The 15,000-nt window shown below is 41.7% G+C and overlaps 1 protein-coding gene across 1 annotated transcript in view; it reads left to right on the top strand.

The window, feature by feature from the left end:
- LOC145401701 (unconventional myosin-Ia-like) overlaps positions 1-15,000 on the top strand; it is an 87,107-nt gene that overhangs the window by 19,788 nt on the left and 52,319 nt on the right. Inside the window, exons 5-9 of the mRNA XM_080273883.1 lie at positions 119-173; positions 1,911-2,046; positions 10,299-10,345; positions 11,205-11,268; positions 11,729-11,742. Of these exons, the coding sequence (XP_080130009.1) occupies positions 119-173; positions 1,911-2,046; positions 10,299-10,345; positions 11,205-11,268; positions 11,729-11,742 (316 nt within the window). The remainder of the gene's footprint in view (positions 1-118; positions 174-1,910; positions 2,047-10,298; positions 10,346-11,204; positions 11,269-11,728; positions 11,743-15,000) is intronic.

Below are 15,000 nucleotides of genomic sequence, written 5' to 3'. Positions count from 1 at the left end.
TCTCTCTCTCTCTCTCATCAACCCGCCTCTTCTCTCTCCCATTCCCCCCCTCTCTCTCTCTCTAATTCTCTCTCTCTCTCTCTCTCTCTCTCTCTAATTCTCTCTCTCTCCCTCACAGCTACGCACTCGCGGACGCAGCCCATAGAGGCGTGTGTGAGAGGAAAGCAGATCAGGTACGTGTATAAACATTTACTTAACACCTTTTCCTAAGCGATTCATTCTATACTTCACACCTTATTATCTCCATATATATCATCATTGCAAAGCACATCGGTAGTACGGCCATGGAAATTGAATGTTAATAATGAAAATAAATCGCCAAGGAAGAGGTGTTAGGGACCTTGTATGTATATATAAAAATAATTATTATCCATGTTCGTATCTCCATTCATATTGCGACTTAATACGCCTCCCAATTCTTGTGAGTTGCAAATGTCTATCCTGCATCATTCTATCATTCTGTCTATCCTGCATCATTCTGTCTATCATTCTATCTATCCTACTGACTGTAAAGCTTAATTATTTTTTTCCCATCACCCAAAAAAAATCCTCAACCCCACTCCCGCAGACTGGGCCATCCTCGCAAGACACAAGGAGCGCGCAGTTTTCATACCACCGTAAATTTGAAAGCCAAAAAAACGGTTACTTTTAAAATGTTACAATTACTATTTTTACATAATAATTTAATGTTATGGAGACTTACTTATGGTTCAAAATAATTACTTTGAGAATTTAAAAGATTATTTGTTTATATTATTTTTAATCTTCGGTTTTACGGCTGTTTTTAAAAATTGAATTGGAGAGTTTGAAAGAATAACGGATTTCTGATTTGAATTCGTTGCCATGACCTAAAATGATAATTAATAAATCGATAGATAGATAATTAAATAGATAGATAGATAGATGAATAAATAAACAGATAGATAAAATATAAATCCATTCGTATGACACTTCTTCGTGACTATACTCCTTTCACCTTAACTTGGCCCAGATTTTCGTCCTTTTGCAGCTTATTTCACGTAGCTCAGTGGCAGAAGAAGACAATACTAAGGCTCTACATCCTTCCCCGGCACTTCTTCGTGACTAGCATCGTAATTAGCGTTAATTTATGCTGGGAACTAAGCACTGAGGAAAGATGGAGATTTTAGGCCAAGTTTGAGTGAAAGGAGTATAGCTGAAAATGGTGAAAAAATTACACACACACACACACACACACACACACACACACACACACACACACACACACACACTTCCTTGCAACACACCCACTTCCTTGCAACACACCCACTTCCTTGCAACACACCCACTTCCTTGCAACACACACACACACACACATACTTAATATTCGTGTGGTCGATATGTATTAATTCAAACCTTCTTCTCCTCCTCCTCTACTTCTTCTTCTTCTTCTGCTACTATTACTACTACTACTACAACTACTACTACTACCATTTCTTCTTCCTCCTCTCTCTCTCTCTCTCTCTCTCTCTACCTTCTCTTCCTCCTCCTCCTTCCCCTCCTTCTCTTCTTCATCTGCTACTACTACTACTACTACTACAATTACTACTACTACTACCACTTCCTCTTCCTCCTCCTCCTCTCTCTCTCTCTCTCTCTCTCTTTCTCTCTCTCTGTTGTCTGTCTGTCTGTCTGTCTCTCACTCTCTCTCTCTCTCTCTTCCTCCTCCTCTTCTTCCTCTGCTACTATTACTATTACTACTACTACTACTACTAACACTTCTTACTCTCTCTCTCTCTCTCTCTCTCTATTGTCTATCCATCTGTCTGTCTCCCTCCCTCCCTCCCTCCCTCCCTCTCTCTCTCTCTCTCTGTTGTCTGTCCATCTGTCTGTCGCCCTCCCTCCCTCTCTCTCTCTCTCTCTCTCTCTCTCTCTCTCCCTGTCTCCTTCAGGTGGTGGTGGTCCTGGGAGAGAGCGGCTCCGGTAAGACAGAGGCAGCAAAACTGGTACTGCAATACGTGGCATCCCAGTCCCATCCCAGCCACACCCCATCCCACCGCCTCCTGCAGTCCAATCCCGTGCTGGAAGGTGAGTACTGGGATGGTCCTTTCGCATATCACCACTTGAGCACCAATACCCATCGTCCATATTGAATACACGCTTGGGTTGTGTCATGTAGGGATTTGGAGTGACTTTGTGTGGTTTTTAGAGGTTGTTATGCTTACACAGACATACATAGATATATACACATACATACATACATACATACACACACACACCTTACAATACACTACCAACACACTCCTCTTGCAGCTGTCTCCGCTCTCTCTCTCTCTCTCTCTCTCTCTCTCACACACACACACACACACACACACACACACACACACACACACACCTAAGATAAGATCAAGATAGTGAATTCTTGTTGCTGCATGACCCCCCCCCTCTCTCTCTCTCTCTCTCTCTCCACACACACACACACACACACACACACACACATCTTACAATGCACGACCATCACACCTTGCTCCTCTCTCTCTCTCTCTCTCTCTCACACACACACACACACACACATCTTACAATGCACGACCATCACACCTTGCTGCTCTCTCTCTCTCTCTCTCTCTCTCTCTCACACACACACACACACACACACACACACACACACACACACACACACACACACACACACACACACAACCTAAGATAAGATCAAGATAGTGAATTCTTGTTGCTGCATGACCCCCCCCCTCTCTCTCTCTCTCTCTCTCTCGCTGTAAACGTAAATCTCCAAGTAACTGCATTCTGGACATGTTATTATTAGATATACATTATGTGTGTGTGTGTGTGTGTGTGTGTGTGTGTGTGTGTGTGTGTGAGAGAGAGAGAGAGAGAGAGAGAGAGAGAGAGAGAGAGAGAGAGATGCAGAGTGAGTGTGTTGGTCGTGTGTGGTAAGATGTGTGTGTGTGTGTGTGTGTGTGTGTGTGTGTGTGTGTGTGTGTGTGTGTAAGAATGTGTCTGTGTTTATATATGTCTAAATTATGTGTATATGTGTGTGCAGGTGTGTATATATTTGCGTGTGTGTGTGTGTGTGTGTGTGTGTGTGTGTGTGTGTGTGTGTGTTTACTTAATCTCTCTAATTACTCTTCTTAAATACATAGATAAACAGATGTAGTAGTAGTAGTAGTAGTAGCAGTAGTAGTAGTAGTAGCAGTAGTAGTAGTAGTAGTAGTAGTAGTAAAATAAATAAATAAATGAGTTAAAACTGAGTACAAAAATCACGTGAAATTACATAAAATATTACAAACACTATACTCCTTTCATTCTTACGTGGCTCAAATTTTCGTCCATTTGCTGTTAATTTCACGTAGCTCAGTGGCAGAAAAATGCTATGGCTCCCTAGATTTCACGTAGCACTTCTTCGTGACTAGCACCATATCAGGCCAGGTCAGAGTGAAAGGAATATAGTAGGTGGTGATGATGATGATGATGGTGATGATGATGGTGGTGGTGATGATGATGGTGGTGGTGATGATGTGTGTGTGTGTGTATGTGTATGTGTGTGTGTGTGTGTGTGTGTGTGTGTGTGTGATTGCATAAACCAACACATGCAAAATACTTACACAAGTGGATGAATACCCTCGCACACACACAAACACACACACACACACACACTTCAAGAAACACACATACCACAGACACACACGAAGCCTTTTACTGGGAGTCGAGGTCACACGTAGGGCTTCACTACACCTACCTTCACTATACCACTATACCAGCTTCACTATACCACTATACCACCTTCACTATACCACTATACCACCTTCACTATACCACTATACCACCTTCACTATACCACCTTCACTATACCACTATACCACCTTCACTATACCACTATACCACCTTCACTATACCACTATACCACCTTCACTATACCACCTTCACTATACCACTATACCACCTTCACTATACCACTATACCACCTTCACTATACCACTATACCACCTTCACTATACCACCTTCACTATACCACTATACCACCTTCACTATACCACTATACCACCTTCACTATACCACTATACCACCTTCACTATACCACTACACCTACCTTCACTATACCACTATACCACCTTCACTATACCACTATACCACCTTCACTATACCACTATACCACCTTCACTATACCACTATACCACCTTCACTATACCACCTTCACTATACCACTATACCACCTTCACTATACGACTATACCACCTTCACTATACCACTATACCACCTTCACTATACCACTATACCACCTTCACTATACCACCTTCACTATACCACTATACCACCTTCACTATACCACTATACCACCTTCACTATACCACTATACCACCTTCACTATACCACTATACCACCTTCACTGTACCACTATACCACCTTCACTATACCACTATACCACCTTCACTATACCACCTTCACTATACCACTATACCACCTTCACTGTACCACTATACCACCTTCACTATACCACTATACCACCTTCACTATACCACTATACCACCTTCACTATACCACTATACCACCTTCACTATACCACTATACCACCTTCACTATACCACCTTCACTATACCACTATACCACCTTCACTATACCACTATACCACCTTCACTATACCACTATACCACCTTCACTATACCACTATACCACCTTCACTATACCACCTTCACGATACCACTATACCACCTTCACTATACCACTATACCACCTTCACTATACCACTATACCACCTTCACTATACCACCTTCACTATACCACTATACCACCTTCACTATACCACTATACCACCTTCACTATACCACTATACCACCTTCACTATACCACCTTCACTATACCACTATACCACCTTCACTATACCACTATACCACCTTCACTATACCACCTTCACTATACCACTATACCACCTTCACTATACCACTATACCACCTTCACTATACCACCTTCACTATACCACTATACCACCTTCACTATACCACTATACCACCTTCACTATACCACCTTCACTATACCACTATACCACCTTCACTATACCACTATACCACCTTCACTATACCACTATACCACCTTCACTATACCACTATACCACCTTCACTATACCACTATACCACCTTCACTATACCACCTTCACTATACCACTATACCACCTTCACTATACCACTATACCACCTTCACTATACCACTATACCACCTTCACTATACCACCTTCACTATACCACTATACTACCTTCACTATACCACTATACCACCTTCACTATACCACTATATCACCTTCACTATACCACCTTCACTATAACACTATACCACCTTCACTATACCACCTTCACTATACCACTATACCACCTTCACTATACCACCTTCACTATACCACTATACCACCTTCACTATACCACCTTCACTATACCACTATACCACCTTCACTATACCACCTTCACTATACCACTATACCACCTTCACTATACCACCTTCACTATACCACTATACCACCTTCACTATACCACTATACCACCTTCACTATACCACTATACCACCTTCACTATACCACCTTCACTATACCACCTTCACTATACCACTATACCACCTTCACTATACCACTATACCACCTTCACTATACCACTATACCACCTTCACTATACCACCTTCACTATAACACTATACCACCTTCACTATACCACCTTCACTATACCACTATACCACCTTCACTATACCACTATACCACCTTCACTATACCACCTTCACTATACCACTATACCACCTTCACCATATCATCTTTTCCATTTCCTCACTTCCACTCTCTCTCATTTTCCTTAAAGCTACTCTCTCTCTCTCTCATTTTCCTTAAAGCTACTCTCTCTCTCTCTCATTTTCCTTAAAGCTACTCTCTCTCTCTCTCATTTTCCTTAAAGCTACTCTCTCTCTCTCTCATTTTCCTTAAAGCTAGTCGCTCTCTCTCTCTCTCTCTCTCTCTCTCTCTCAAAAATAGAGCAAGGCAGCATCTGAGAGCCTTAGGAAGCCATAAAAATTGTCCATATGTCGACTTGAAAGAATAGGGTCGAGAGAGAGAGAGAGAGAGAGAGAGAGAGAGAGAGAAAGAGAGAGAGAGAGTAATGGTGATGAGAGAATGCTAGCTAAAAATATAATTAAAGAGAGAGAGAGAGAGAGAGAGAGAGAGAGAGAGAGAGAGAGAGAGAGAGAGAGAGAGAGAGAGAGAGAGAGAGAGAGTACTAACATTCTGACTCCCGAACTGCTGAATGTATTATGTATGAGCTTAAGTTCTCTCTCTCTCTCTCTCTCTCTCTCTCTCTCACACACACACACACACACACACACACACACACACACACACACACACACACACACACATTCCCCCCCCCTCTCTCTCTCTCTCTCTTTCCAAATCCATTTTTTAGCAAGTCAGAATATCAACCACAGAAGCTTCCCCATCCATATATTTCTTTCCCTAACATAAACTGGTATTAAAGTGGTATAAATCCACCTGGTATTTCCTAACTTAATTCCAGTCTAGCTCTATCTACTCCTATATTTATCCTACACTACCTTTATCTACCTTTATCCTAACTCTATCTACCCCTAATCCAAGCCAGCTAATCTGAGCCTAAGTTAAAATGACCCGACCTAAGCTGATCTGAGAGACACCATAAATCCTTCTTGTAATCCAAACTAATCCTGACAGTAACTTATCCTCTGATCTACCTTTATCTTATCTAACATTTTTTTTTAAATAACAGAACAGAGGAAGGAAAAAAAAAAAACTAATCCATACGCCAGATTACAGGTGTCCTCTGTTCGTAAAATATCTGTAACAGTTCGACTTGAACAGCTGCGGGTTGAAGATTGGAGGGAAACAACTCTGGGGAAGCGAGTTCCAGAGAGATGCAGTTCGGGGAATGATATTTCTAAAGCTTTCGACAGAGTATGGCACCGTTCCCTGTTGTCCAAACTCCCTTACTATGGACTAAAGTCTTTTGTTCCTTTGATTTCCTCATATCTCAGTGACAGGAAAATAAGAGTAAAAGTACTGTAGATGATGTATATTTCAGTTTCCATTCAATTAACGCCGGCGTACCGTAGGCATCAGTTCTGCCGCCAACCTTGTTCCTGGTTCATATTAATGATCTCTTACCTGTCACCCACAACCCCATCCATTCATATGCAGATGACTCAACACTTCATAGTTCATTCACACTCAGACATCCATTTACAAAGTCTAATATCTCTACCTCTCAACTCAGTACAGCCATCTCCATAAATCAAGACCTATTTACGATCAGTGAATGGGGACAAAACAACCTTGTCTCATTTAATGCTAGTAAAACTAAATATATACAATTTACTAATAAACAGATATTGCCAGATTCGTATATTACCTTCAGTGCTACTAATATTCCCATCTCCAAAAGTATTGAAATTCTTGGCGTCTCACTTAACAATGCCCTCAACTGGACCTCTCATGTCAGATCACTTGCTAAAACTGCCTCAAAGAAACTTGGATTATTGAACAGAGTTAGTAACTTCTTCACTAATGAGCAGTTAGCTGTAATTTATAAGTCATGTGCGCTCTCAGCTTGAATACTGCTCACCCTTGTGGAATGGATGTGGAGAGGTTGCATTAAAACAACTAGACAAAATTCAGAACAAAGCTGTTAGAATTATTAACAACCCTGCCATTACAAATAAACTACCTCCCCTACAAGTAAGAAGGAATGTTGCCTCCCTTGCATTATTTTACAGATATTTTAATAGAAAATGCTCAGACGAAGTTGAGTCCATGGTGCCACCTCTCCATGCCTTCCCTCGTGCTACACGGGCATCTGGTAGCGCTCAAGACTGGAATGTCACTCAGCCATACACCTAACCTAGCTAATCCATACTTACAAATATCTCTTCATAAACTAACTCATCCTTCCTTCTAACTTCAGCCAACCGTAACTCAACCTATCGAACGTAAATGCCTGTCTAACTTTATCCAACTTAATCTATGCCATCCTATCCTAACTTAGCCAAAAACTCACTGAATCTTACCCCTTTTGGTGTTTTCTGTCTGTTTATGTAAAATTCTTTCTTCTTTTCCTTATCATCATCACTATTATTGTTAGCATCATCTTTTCCTCCTTTGCCAACATCATCATCATCGTCATCTTCTTCTCCTCCTCCTCCTCCTTCTCCTTCATCTTCTTCTTCTTCTTCTTCTCCTCCTCCTCCTCCTCCTCCTCGTCGTCCTCCTCCTCCTCTTCCTCCTCTTCCTTAACCACCCTCTTCATTTCCCATGCTCTTCTTCTTCTCTTCCTCCTCCTCCTCCTCTTCCTCCTCCTCCTCCTCCCCCCTCCTCCACCATCCTCTTCATTTCCCATCCTCTTCTTCTTCTCTTCCTCCTCCTCCTCCTCTTCCTCCTCCTCCTCCTACACTTACACAATACACATCAGAAGCCTTACCCTAAAGTTGAAGATTACTACTACTACTACTACCATACTACTACCACTACCACACCTACCATAACTACCACTACCACAACTACCATACAACTACAACAACTACCACACAACTACCACTACCACAACTACCATACAACTACCAGAACTACCACAACAACAACTACCACAGCTACCATACAACTACCACTACCACAGCTACCATACAACTACCACTACCACAACTACCATACAACTACCATAACTACCACAACAACAACTACCACAGCTACAACTACCACTACCACAATTACCATACAAGTACCACTACCACAGCTACCATACAACTACCACTACCACAATTACCATACAAGTACCACTACCACAACTACCATAAACCACTACCACAACTACCATAAACCACTACCACAACTACCACAGAAATAGATAGATAGACAGATAGATAGATAGATAGACAGCACTCCCCTATTAACTTATCTGACTAGTACGGCTCAGTCTGCTGGTTTGGGCGTGGACGAGGAGTGCTATATATGGACCACCTTGTCTTGCTCATCTAGTTTTCCACCTCCTGACTCTCTCTCTCTCTCTCTCTCTTCATTTTCTTTGTGCATAAAAATACTGATTATTGTTTGAGAGAGAGAGAGAGAGAGAGAGAGAGAGAGAGAGAGAGAGAGAGAGAGAGAGAGAGAGAGAGAGAGAGAAAAAAAAACTTCCTAAAATCTACTAAATAAATGGGCCACACACTCATCCACCCACCATCCAAGCCCCTGGAATCCTGGCTCTACTTAGCCATCCAAACGTGGTTCACAGAAAAGAATTATTTTTATTATTAAATTTATCTTTAAATTCTGTACAGTGTATCTGGTTGTTGTTAATTGTTAAATGAGATGCCTGATTATTATTATTATTATTATTATTATTATTATTATTATTATTTTTATGGTTGTTGCTGTTGTTATTATTATTATTATTATTATTAATTCCATATCTTCTTTTCATTATTATTACTGTTATTATTATTATTATTATTATTATTATTATTATTACAGTTGATTCTTCGTCCTCCTCCCCTTCATCTTCTTGTTCATGTCATTGATATTATTTTGATTATGATTATTATACTATTATTATTATTATTATTATTATTATTATTATTATTATTTATTTGATTCTTATGTTTCTTCCTATCTGATTCTTCTTTTCTTACTACAACTACAACTACAACTACTACTACTACTGCTACCACTACAACTACTACTACTACTGTTACTATTACTATTCCTACCACCACCACAACAACAACAACTACTACTACTACTACTACTACAACTACTACTACTACAACTACTACGTCTAGTGCTACTATTACTATTCCTACCACAACTACTACCACTACTACTGTTACAATTACTACTACCACTATTATTACTACTACTACTACCACCGTACACACACACACACACACACACACACACACACATACACACACACACACCGCTCGCTGGTGCAGTGGTAACGTTCTCGCTTGCCATCTGGTAGACGGGAGTTCGCGCCTCGCTCAGGTTGCGAAAAGTTTCATTGACGAAGTGGGTGGTTACTGTCCCCCTTGAGCAAGGGGACGGGTGTGTGTGTGTGTGTGAAGGTCACAGCCTTGCCCTTAGAGCGGACTATATGAGCTCTCAGCTCCCTTCCGGGAGGGTAAAAGCTGACGATCACGACCATCAAGTGATCCTGACCGACCCGGTGAATTACACACACACACACACACACACACACACACACACACAGCACCCCTATCACTGAGTAAATGTAATAATCAGTCTTTAATTTTCTCTCTCTCTTTCTCTACAGCCTTTGGGAACTCCAGAACCAGAAGAAACGACAACTCCTCAAGATTCGTAAGTAGAGAGAGAGAGAGAGAGAGAGAGAAGAACATGATCAGATGAAGAGGTATAAAAATCATGTAGAGAGAGAGAGAGAGAGAGAGAGAGAGAGAGAGAGAGAGAGAGAGAGAGAGAGAGAGAGAGAGAGAGAGAGAGAGAGAAATGAAGGAATAACATGATGAATAAAAAAAAATCATGGATAGATAGATAGAGAGAGAGAGAGAGAGAGAGAGAGAGAGAGAGAGAGAGAGAGAGAGAGAGAGAGAGTTGTATTTATAAGAATGGTGTCAATTTTTATTACTAGTGATTAAATATGGAAGGGATAATAGCGGTAATTATAGTAGTAGTAGTAGTTGTAGTAGTAGTAGTGGTAGTAGTAATGGTAGTACTAGTAGTTGTAGTAGTAGTAGTAGTAGTAATGGTAGTACTAGTAGTTGTAGTAGTTGTAGTAGTAGTAGTAGTAATGGTAGTACTAGTAGTTGTAGTAGTGGTAGTAGTAGTAGCAATGGTAGTACTAGTAGTTGTAGTAGTAGTAGTAGTAGTAATGGTAGTACTAGTAGTTGCAGTAGTAGTAATAGTAGTGGTAGTAGTGGTGTAGTAGTAGTAGTAGGGGTAGGAGGAGGAGGAGGATCAGTAATAGTAGTAGTAGTAATAATAATGTCATAGTAGTAGTAGTAGTAGTTGTGGTAGTAGTGATAGTACCAGAAGTAGTAGTGTCTGTTAGTATTACTGTTGTTACATTTGAGTACATAGATACCAGTTCTATGTAACACGTGTAATTCTCTATGTAACACGTGTAATTCTCTATGTAACACTTGTACTTCTCTATGTAACACTTGTACTTCTCTATGTAACACCTGTACTCTCTCTCCAGGGCAAGTACATGGAGATAGAATTTGATCATACGGGGGACGCCATTGGAGGGAGCATTACACACTGTGAGTACAGATCTGAGTACATGTGCTCTCTATGTACAGCCAATAATTCGTTTACAGTAATATTCCTAGCTTAAAACGGGACAGCATTAGGCCAAAGTTGGTGATATGTGAAGGTGAATTACGTAGGAGAACTGCTGGATTTTAGGGAACAGGTCACTTAATGTATGGCCAGAGTCGGATGCAAATTGATAAAAACTTCCTTCACTTCATTACGATTTATTTCTTCCTTAGCGAATTTTACTGTGCAATTTAGTCACTGAGAGGCCTAAAATTTCGGTAATAATATATTCTTTTCACTAATCAACTTATAAAATATTTAAATCATCAAAAAATAAGCTTAAATTTGAAATAATATAAAAGATTTTGAGACAGAAGTGAGTTGTTTACATATTACCCGTTTTCTATGAGGGTAGTGCGTGAGAGGCTAAACTATGCTATCTTTCTTTCCCGCCTCCTGAAGACTTGTTGGAAAAGGTGAGTGTTGTAGCGATAGTTTTGGGATTACTGTAGTCATGGATAGTTCTGGGATAGTAGGAGTGGTTACTATTTAAACCCCAGGCTCATCTGAACGTGGACCCAGTGCACTGCAGGCTGAGGTTGTCTTTCTCCTCTCCACCATCGTCCTCTTTGGGGATAGGGATGGTTTTAGGAGGCTTTTAAAGGGATGGTCATATAGACTGAAATATATATACAAACACACAGACACACAGACAACTTTTCAACATCCTGACATAGATGGATAGATAGATAGATACAGATAGATAGATACATACATACATACATGCCGTACATACATACAGACAGATAGATAGAGAGCGATAGATAGCCGTCTAGATAGATATATAAATAGGTAGACTGACTGATAGATAGAAATAGATAGAAAAACATAAAATAAAGCTAGACAGACAGACGGACGGACGGATAGACAGGTAGATAGAAAAATAGATAGCTTAGATAGACCGTTTCTCTCTCTCTATCTTTCTCTCTCTCAATCACCTTCGCTCTTTCTCCTTATGAAGCCAAAGAGAAAATAACGAAATGAGAGAGAGAGAGAGAGAGAGAGAGAGAGAGAGAGAGAGAGAGAGAGAGAGAGAGAGAGAGAGAGAGAATTACTTCAGTGGTGTAATTAGGGGAAGTACAAAGTAATTAACCCTTTCACTACGATGCCGGGTGGTGGAGGGGGAGGCCTTCACGTGGTGGCACTGATATAACTGGGTGGTGGAGCTGCCTGGTTATACACACGTCCCTCAACTCCCTCCCTATCCCCCGAAAGGACGATGGTGGACTGCAGGAGGAGGGCAACTTCAGCCTGCAGTCCACTGGGTTCACGTTTCAGATGAACCTGGGGCTGCTACTACTACTACTACTACTACTACTACTACCACCACCACCACTACTACTACTACTACTGCAATTACCACCACCACCACAACAACAGCTACTACTACTACTATTATTACTACTACTACTACTACTACTGCTACTATTACTACTACTACTACTACTGCTACTATTACTACTACTACTACTACTACTCCACTGCTACTACTACTACTGTACTACTCTCTCTCTCTTTCTCTCTCTCTCTCTCTCTCTCTCTCTCTCTCTCCATGTTTTCTCATACTTCTCTTTCCCCATCTCTCTCTCTCTCTCTCTCTCTCTCTCTCTCTCTCTCTCTCTCAGCAGACAGAGTAGACAGACAGACAGACAGATAGATAGATAGACGAAGAAGATGACACACAGACAGACCGATAGATAAATTGATAGATGGACAGACTGATAGATCTATAGACAGATAGACAGATAGACAGACAGATGGATAAATGATGAAAATAGACATATAGAAATAGAGAGAGAGAGAGAGAGAGAGAGAGAGAGAGAGAGAGAGAGAGAGAGAGAGAGAGAGAGAGAGAGAGAGAGAGAGAGAGAGAGAGAGAGAGAGAGAGAGAGAGAGAGAGAGAGAGAGAGAGAGAGAGAGAGAGAGAGAGAGAGAGAGAGAGAGAATCAGAGGGTCATTAACATACCATTACGCCAAATCTGCCTAATGAGTTGAATGGCTTATTACTCAGAGGATTACAATCACCTAATCCCCCTGCTAATCCTCCCTAATCCCCCTGCTAATCACCTAATCCTCCCTAATCCCCCTGCTAATCACCTAATCCTCCCTAACCCCCTGCTAATCACCTAATCCTCCCTAATCCCCCTGCTAATCACCTAATCCTCCCTAATCCCCCTGCTAATCACCTAATCACCTAATCCTCCCTAATCCCCCTGCTAATCACCTAATCCTCCTTAACCCCCTGCTAATCACCTAATCCCCCCTAATCCCCTGCTAATCACCTAATCCTCCTAATCCCCCTGCTAATCACCTAATCCCCCTGCTAATCACCTAATCCTCCCTAACCCCCTGCTAATCACCTAATCCTCCCTAATCCCCTTCTAATCACCTAATCCTCCCTAATCCCCCTGCTAATCACCTAATCCTCCCTAATCACCCTGTTAATCACCCACCTAATCAATTAACTTTAAATATAGCTAATTATACATTCATCTATCTATTGCCAGACGCATTAATCTCGTAAGGGGTGGCCACAAACAAATCACCTCCATGTCACCCTGTCCCCTGCCATTTCGCTGCCTTCTCCCCAGCTTGCACCCTCCCTCTCACATATACCTCTCCACCCCATCCCTCCATCTCATCCTTGGCCTCTCCCTCCCCCCCTTTCACCTCACTCACATACACTCTCCTCGTCAGTCTCTCACCCTCCATCCTCTCCACATGGCCAAACCACCTCAGTGTATTTCTCCTAACGCTTCCTACCACAACCACATCCACAACGCTCCTTCACTTCCTCACTCACCAAATCCCTTACATCATTCTTTGTGTCCTACTGATCACCTAGATATGTATTCCTCACTATTTGCCTTATATCTATACTCTGTTCACTCTAACCTGGCCTAAAATTGCCATCTCTCCACGAACACTGAGTTTTAAAAATACACCAGCACGAGAATATTATGTCCGTCACGAAGAAGATGGAAAGAATGTAGGGCTGTACTTTCGTCTTTTTCTGCCATTTAGCTACGTGAAATAAGCTGCAGAAGGACGAAAATCTGGGCCAAGTCAGAGTGAATGGAGTATAGCAGGATTTCTGGCATATTCCGAGTTGGAAAAAAAAAATTATGAGTGTATATATTATTTTCCGGGACCCTGAGACCCCTCCCTCCCCCGTGAGAGGTGTCCCGCGGTGTCCCATTTTAACCACTACACGTAATTTTCTCCTTGGGTCCATCCTTATATAGTCATCATGGACCTAGTCTCACCATGGAACTCTCTATCCATGGACCTGCAGGCTTATTTCCACCACTGATCAATGAACCTATCCCTCTTCCCACGACCCACCCATCCCACGGGCGAAAGTGCCACGGGGTTATGTGTCTGGCCAAGTTTGCCTGTCTTTCTGTCCTTCTGTCTGACTGTTAAAGCGAGGAGGCTGTGTGTCTGGGCCTGTTTGCCTGTCTGTCTGTCCGTCCTTCCGTCTGTCTGTCCTGTCTGTGTCTATCCTTCTGTGTGTGTGTCTGTCTGTCTGGTGTTCTGTCTGTCTGTCTGTCTGTCTGTCCTGTCTGTCTGCTTGTCCTTCTGTCTGTCTGTCTGTCTGCCTGTCGTTCTGTCTTTCTGTCTGTATGTCTGTCTGTCGCCTGTCCTGTCTGTCTGCCTGTCTGTCTGCCTGT

The sequence above is a fragment of the Coenobita brevimanus genome, chromosome 56 (genome assembly GCF_032717465.1).
Source record: "Coenobita brevimanus isolate Jiangsu-jjx chromosome 56, ASM3271746v2, whole genome shotgun sequence".
In the NCBI taxonomy this organism is placed as follows: domain Eukaryota; kingdom Metazoa; phylum Arthropoda; class Malacostraca; order Decapoda; family Coenobitidae; genus Coenobita; species Coenobita brevimanus.
Note: the sequence above shows the minus strand (reverse complement) of the source record. Positions and strands in the feature narration are given on the sequence as shown.